The sequence below is a fragment of the Pieris rapae genome, chromosome 3, assembly GCF_905147795.1.
Source record: "Pieris rapae chromosome 3, ilPieRapa1.1, whole genome shotgun sequence".
NCBI classification, from domain to species: domain Eukaryota; kingdom Metazoa; phylum Arthropoda; class Insecta; order Lepidoptera; family Pieridae; genus Pieris; species Pieris rapae.
In genome coordinates, this window is record NC_059511.1 from 11025123 (window position 1) to 11032102 (window position 6980).

Consider the following 6980-nt stretch of genomic DNA (forward strand, 5'->3'; position numbering starts at 1 on the left):
ATCCTACACTTGCAATTATTTTTCAACTTCGATTTGTTAAAATTAATGCTTAACTTTCTCTGTTACTACGCATAATATGCTACTTCTATTTATACAATTTATTTTTGGCGCCCAAAATTCCTGAGAATTAATAGAGATTTTATCTGTTTCTGTACTTTATGGAACACGATTTTACTTTGCTACTGTAGTTATCAATTTGACGTGTATTATTTGTTCGGTGTAAAAAAATGCCCTCTAGTTTATAATCAGTGTACTTCTTTAATTTCCTTGTTAGCCAACTAGAATTGTATTCGGAGTTGTGTTCCAGCCACTGGTCCACAAAGGTTTTTCCCCCGAAGCCAGTTTGCTAAAGTGAATCGACTGCGGCTAGATGGCACTGAGGGTAAAAAATTATTCCCGTCCGCCTGCTCGTACAATAGAGATATATAGCGATGTGGGCCTGTTCCGCGAGGTGGAGTTGGCGGCTTATACCCTGAAAAGAAAGAGTTAATTAGTTTTTTTTTTTAATATACTTACATAATCTATACAAAGAGAACTTTACCTCTATAGTCAATTCCTACAGTTTTTACACTTTCTTTTCCTTTTAGAGCCAAGCCCTGAAAGATAATTATATTTGTGATAAACGTGTTTTATTAATTTTAAAGAGTTTATAACTCAGAATTACCGGTATATTTGATTTTAACATATGTAAGAAGAACTCTCCGTCTAACTGAGGAGGAGCATCAGGGTCTACCATAATAATCGTGTAGAATTTTTTCTGAAAAAAAATTAAATAAATAAAATATTTGTTCAACTGTACGTATCATGTACGTTCGATTCGGGTTATGGGTTGAGTAAGTGACTTTACCATCTAAAAAGTACATACCGAATCAGCAAGAGGATATTGAAATAAAGGCTCTTCAAGAAAAACTTGCTTTGGAAGCAGGACGTCGCAATTATGGTCATTAACCATTGTGCCACCAACACTGGTGATATTTAAACCTGTAAGGTGCTCACAACCTTCCAACAAATTTTTTACATCAGCTACTGTACATTGTGGCTGCGCACCAAAAGCGAACTTTAACAATAAAGTAAAATATAATTTTAACATTTTTGGACCGTACTTGTTCAATAGTAACCAATAACTGAAACAATGATTGCTATCGCATTTGGTATGGATTGTATAGAAATTTACAATGTTTACAAAATTGTGTTGCGATTTGTGGCATTACAAGTTGATGAATTTGTAAATATTGTAGCTATGTTAAACTATACTTTAGCTAGGAAGTTAAGCAATATTTACAGACACCAAAAAATGGTAATTTTAATTACTGTAAATAGTTCTGATATGCAAGTACAAGCCATAATGCAAAATAATTAAGTGATACCGAAATAAACTACAAACTAATATATGTAATTTAACTAAACTATTTACATATTATCAAATTAATAAGGTTTACATTATAATATTGTCGATGATTATTTATGTGTGAATGAGAATATTCATGAAATAGTCTGTAAATGTCAAGTTTATTTTATTGTTAGTGTCATCTATCAAGATAATGTTATTGTAAATGTTTACACTTTACTGTAGAATTTCTAATTTGGAAATTTAAAATCAATTTTAAACAATACTTGTTCTAATTATTGTAAGACCCAAAAAAGTAATTTTAGGATTTAAAGATTCTGGATACAGACTATAAATTCATTATTAGAAATAGACAAATCAGTTATAAATAATCGTATTATTTATGATGATTGTTTAAGAACTTAATTGCGTCTTAATAAAACAATACAATGGAAACACATCCACTAAACAAGGTGGGATTTTCTTTATTTAAGTTTGCTCACCTTCATCATTGTTTTTATTCTACGAAGTCGTTCTAACATGATGAAAATTATATTTCATGTCCTTAATGAGTAGATTATTTTGTTTTAGGCGCATCAGCAGCATAGACGAGCCGAGGCACATTTAAAAAATAATAAATATGATGATGCCATGCAATGCCATCATAATGCAGCAGAATTACTCTTAGATGCAATGAAATCTACTTCATCTTCAGTAGCTCTCGAGTCAATTACTTTGCAGCATAGTTATCATCTAAAACAAAAAGACCTTATACAGAGTAAGAAAGAACAATATATACGAGTTAAAAAGGCTATGGATATCTTTAAAAACATGAGCAAGGATTCACAAGTAAATGTTCCTGGCGAACCATCAAAAGTCCAAGTTGCAATTTATAAAAACCTTAATGATTCAGAAACTCTTCTTTATGAGTTATCATCTAATCAAGATGCAGGTGAGATTAAAGATTTAGCTAAATTGAATGAAGGAAAGGCAGAAAAATCTCAAAAAATTGTAATTGAAGAATTACAGACCTTGAATCATAGCTTGCACTCATTGGTTGAACAATTAGTTCTACAAGTTGAAGTTTTAAAAGATGAGAATATGACTTTGAAAGAAAGAGTGAACTTTCTAGAAAAGGAGAGAGTAAGGTATCTAAATATTTCACAAGATGAGATTACATTGAGTGATGAACCTACCCGAGATAATTAGATTCAATTGTTATATTACTATAATAATATTATTTGTTATTACTTTGTATAAATGCTACTTTGTTCGTACATTCATGCTTGGCTTTGACCTGTTTTATATAAAAAGATGGCATGGTTGCACTCTGTACAAAAATTGCTATTGTTAATACATAGTAAGATGTGTTATTTTTTTGTTAAATTAGTTAAACACTTCATTTCAGATAGTATGGGGTACTATATTCTTTTTTTTTACATTCTTGTAAATAAAAGTCATCTTTAAGCTTATTTTTTGTATTACACATTGGTTTTACATAAAAATAATATTCTTAACTTGAAATGTAAAAATAATTTCTTGAACTAAGTCTATATTTATCCTAAAACATGTACACTTTAACAAATAACTAGAAATATGTAGGTATGTTAACAAGTTTTTTGGTAACAAAAAATATACACCAGTATACCATTAAACATTGTAAATTGTAATAGTTAATTTCGAGTTATATTCAGATCTTTAAAAACATTTGAGGTACAACTTAATATTTCAAATTTTGTGAGTTATCTCCTTGGTTAAAATATAGTAATTGAAGGTAATTTCACATGAAGTTACTTTTTGACATGAGTTTAATTAACATAACCTAATGTTATAAATGACCTAGACCTAGCAAATAGTCATATTCAGAACTATTACTGCCACTGCTTATGCACTGGTTTACCTGAAGTAAAGACTCTTAAATAAAAATATTGCTAACAAAAAACTTATGAAATAGATAAAAGATAAATTAATACTTTTAAACAGACATAATTAATGGGTGATATTACTTTACATGGAATGGCACAACAATTATTTTGTTATGATAGATGGAGAATTTTTAAAACATTCATCACAACCACTATTTTAAGAACACAAGGTTTTTCTCTATTTTATAAATATTTCAAACATGTTTAGGCAAACATTGATAATTTTAGAATAATTTAGAACAATAACAAATTTACAAAAAATTATAGGTTAGTATTATATATTCTAGACAGATTATTTCTATGATTATCACATTCTCTTTGATATACTATAATATGTAAAAGGCTTTTTTATTGCTTGAATGATCTTGCATAAGATTAATACATAGTCAGAGATAATGGACCAACATTATGTAATGTCTATACACAATAAAGTGAAAACAAGATGCATATCTACATAAAAATACATGTGTTATATTTGAAAACAACATATTGCCATGGAAATTCTAGTTTGACATAAATAAGTTCATTTACAAATTTTCAAGAACTGCACTTTCTTATATCTCTATATGAGGAATGAAATCTATTAAATATAAATTAGTTTGTGATACAATATTTTGCATTATCTCTATTTCTTGAGATGTTTTAAGCAAAGTATTATATAAATATATACATAAAGCATTATATTATGCATATACAAGAAAAAGTTTTGGTTCTGTAATGTTTTTGTTTTCTAATTAAATATTTATCATAAAATTTTAATTTTTGTTAGAAAACACAAACAATATTTATTTCACATACTTAAAAAAATAGAATTTTCTATATTTTTTCTAAACATTTTGTTTTGTAATTAGTCTATATACCAATTCCAAAATTTCAAATAAATTTATGACTTATTAGGCTGTCGAAAATTAAATTGTACCTTGAGAAACATTTTGCAACAGCATTAACTATATCATACTTCCTAGGGGGTATATGGTGGGGGTGGTGGCAGAGTAGACAAATCATCAAAAGGAAAATACTGTTGGGTGCCCAAAACAGGTGGGGCAAATGCAGGATGGGCTGATGGGGCATAACCGGCAGGGTAGGCACTAGGTGTGTATGGGGGTAAGGCTGGTATGGATGGAGTAGGACCAACACTATGTGCTTCATAACCATCCCAATCCTCCATTAGGTTTCTACGTTGGACATCTTCATCGTTAGAAAGAGGGGCACCCCAGAGGTTGGCTGCAGAAGCTAAGAGGGCAGTGCAACCTGAAATAAGAATCATATTTTACGAGCTTCATTTAAGTATGTACTCGTTTTCTGTTTTAGGTTTATAAAGGTTTAGATTTCTGGTTATACTATTACTTTACACACAAAAATATATCATGTAGTGCATAACTTGGCTATTAAGGTATTTTTTTAAACAACACCGCATATTTTTTTACAAAAATTCAGAGTGATTGAGAATGAAAGTGCAAGAATGGTGGGATTACATGGAATTAGTGATAAAAACAGTAATATAATAAAATTCCCTATGTTAAGGGTGAAATGATTAGACTCAAATATCTACAGTTGCTAATAGGCACAAAATGCTGATTACCTACATATAAAGAAATAAGGTAAAGTTTGATTTTAAACATGACATTTATAAAGCATACATAAAATTTACTAACCAGCTCCGGTTATAGTATAAAATCCATATTCATAATCAACTTGAATTTCATTAGGATCACTGTTGTTGACATTTCCCAATACAACTGTTGTATAGTAACAAACTCCTACTATTGCTATCACCCAAAACACACAAACTATACTTGGTACTGCATTACGTCTTAACATTCTGATTGCTCGCTTATTCAGTGATGTGATGTTTATCAGTACTCCAACACAGGAACATATTAAGACCATGAAACATAAGAGTATTAGAACTCTCATGAGTGATATTATCTCAGGTGTTGTGCATGGTGGAAGACCTGAAAAACAAATAATCGGTAATTGTGTGTGTTAATGTTAAAGTGTTAATTATGTATGTTGTAAATTTTTACATATTAAAACTTCTGTCACATTTTCTCAAATTACCATTACCATAACTCGGTATAAACCTGACTTCCAGAGTCTCTGAATACAACTACATATGTGTGATGTATTTTGACATACTTAAGTTAAGTGTAATTTACTGAAGTAAGGCTACTTTTTAATATGTACAGACAAAAATGACTTTAAATTGTTATATTGTGAGACAAATGTCTGAAAAAAAGAGATGCTTTAGGTCTTACCGTTAAAATCTGTTCCAGTCATAATATTAAAATGTCCATAAATATCTGCATTTTGATGAATAGATATTTCTGGCTCATCACTTTGATCAAATGTGAAGAACTGTGATAGAGAAAGGCTCTCAATACAATGTAATCCTCTGATCCTGAACCAACTCGGCTGAACCAATGCAGCACATGTCAGCAGAAATGTACACAAGTTAAAGAAGGCTGCTATTTTGTTTAACTCCTTATCTTTGATTGGAAATGAGATTTTTAACCCTGAAAATTAATGTAAAAGCTTATTAGAGAAACTTCATATTATGAACTTTACATTAAAAAATTTGGCTGATCTTTTAAATTTTTACACCAATGATTTTTGTTTATACCTTGGGCTATTTAAAATGCAATATCATGATTACATGAGATAACAAATACAGTTTGTGTGATATAATCAAATATTTAAATTGAACCATATTTGTAAAAGGTATGATCTAATAATCATGACATCTTTACATGAATATTAGCTAATAATTATCATAATTAATAGCTATTACCAGTATTAAATCTCCAACTGTAAAAATTTGTGTGTGAGCAACTTTTTATTTATATAATCAAATCAATTGTTAACATAATAAGAATTTTCATACATTCATTAAATATTTAAGAAAAAGGAGATAGGATTATTATTGTTTGCGTTGCTTTTTAAGAAAATAATATTTTTATAATTTGTATAACGCTTAAAGAAGAGATAAACGTAGAAGAACTATATTTACATCTGCTAAAAGTTGCATATATCATTAATTTTCTTCGCAAAAATGGTATAAAATTAAAGCGTATTACCTCTAATCCAAGTTAAGCAACCCATGACGATCTCACCATGAGCACTGTTTACAATTCTCCACTTCCTACTTGAAATTACAATTCAAACAAAAAGCAGATGAAATCTGAAAGAATGAAATTAATATAAACTAAAGCTTGAATATAAAATCACAAGACACAGAATGTCGAAAATTCACTAGAGGCAGAAAATAAAAAAGTTGAAAACAAACTTCAAATTATTTGTAGAATGTAATATCAAATATGGCGAACTTAGAGAACTGACGAATGACACAAATGTGCGAATTGTCAATGTATATGTCATAAAGATACTTTTCTTTAATGCGTTCAGGTATAACATAAATACACCTACGATTTTTTCACAGTTTTGAACTACATAATATTATATGGACTAGTTTTATGAAAATTTGTAGTTCTGGAATAAAATAGTAGGTTTGTTATTTTTATACACTAAAATAATCAATAACAATTTATTTATATTATACTTGTGGGGAAGACAAGATGCATTAACAGTAGTGTATGTAGAAAATCGAAGACTTTAGTTATATACAATTTTTATCAACATGAACTGCCATTTTCATTTGTTCATGTGTTAGAAGTTCTATTTCTTTAAAAGATTAAAAACTTTTCAAAAATTTTATCTTTCGCCTAGAA

General features: G+C 29.1%; 3 protein-coding genes across 3 annotated transcripts; 1 reads left to right on the forward strand and 2 right to left on the reverse strand.

Annotated features, from left to right (window-relative positions):
• Positions 1-235: 235 nt before the first annotated feature.
• On the reverse strand, positions 236-1189 carry LOC110998307 (phosphatidylethanolamine-binding protein 1-like). Its single transcript, XM_022266864.2, has 4 exons — positions 866-1189; positions 665-757; positions 542-596; positions 236-472 (listed from the first exon to the last, which is right to left on the reverse strand). Exons 1-4 carry the CDS (start codon positions 1088-1090, stop codon positions 279-281), a joined length of 567 nt encoding a protein of 188 aa, XP_022122556.2. The 5' UTR covers positions 1091-1189; the 3' UTR covers positions 236-278.
• Positions 1190-1581: 392 nt separating this feature from the next.
• On the forward strand, positions 1582-3239 carry LOC110998295 (nuclear receptor-binding factor 2-like). The gene is made up of 2 exons (XM_022266850.2): positions 1582-1800; positions 1919-3239. The coding sequence occupies exons 1-2, from the start codon at positions 1777-1779 to the stop codon at positions 2534-2536; spliced, it is 642 nt and encodes a 213-aa protein (XP_022122542.2). The 5' UTR covers positions 1582-1776; the 3' UTR covers positions 2537-3239.
• An 838-nt stretch (positions 3240-4077) lies between these two features.
• On the reverse strand, positions 4078-6594 carry LOC110998294 (transmembrane protein 127). Its single transcript, XM_022266849.2, has 5 exons — positions 6539-6594; positions 6330-6433; positions 5511-5768; positions 4908-5207; positions 4078-4503 (listed from the first exon to the last, which is right to left on the reverse strand). The coding sequence occupies exons 2-5, from the start codon at positions 6352-6354 to the stop codon at positions 4214-4216; spliced, it is 873 nt and encodes a 290-aa protein (XP_022122541.1). The 5' UTR covers positions 6355-6433; positions 6539-6594; the 3' UTR covers positions 4078-4213.
• Between the last annotated feature and the right edge of the window lie 386 nt (positions 6595-6980).

Excerpts from the sequence above, each read along its gene's own strand:
- LOC110998307 (XM_022266864.2), bottom strand. The coding sequence starts at position 1,090 with ATGTTAAAATTATATTTTACTTTATTGTTAAAGTTCGCTTTTGGTGCG. Across the intron at positions 758-865 it reads AATATCCTCTTGCTGATTCG|AAAAAATTCTACACGATTAT; the intron begins GTATGTACTTTT and ends ATTTTTTTTCAG. Across the intron at positions 473-541 it reads TGTAGGAATTGACTATAGAG|GGTATAAGCCGCCAACTCCA; the intron begins GTAAAGTTCTCT and ends CTTTCTTTTCAG.
- LOC110998295 (XM_022266850.2), top strand. The coding sequence starts at position 1,777 with ATGGAAACACATCCACTAAACAAG. Across the intron at positions 1,801-1,918 it reads AAACACATCCACTAAACAAG|GCGCATCAGCAGCATAGACG; the intron begins GTGGGATTTTCT and ends ATTTTGTTTTAG.
- LOC110998294 (XM_022266849.2), bottom strand. The coding sequence starts at position 6,354 with ATGGGTTGCTTAACTTGGATTAGAG. Across the intron at positions 5,208-5,510 it reads GACTGGAACAGATTTTAACG|GTCTTCCACCATGCACAACA; the intron begins GTAAGACCTAAA and ends TTTGTTTTTCAG. Across the intron at positions 4,504-4,907 it reads TTATACTATAACCGGAGCTG|GTTGCACTGCCCTCTTAGCT; the intron begins GTTAGTAAATTT and ends TTCTTATTTCAG.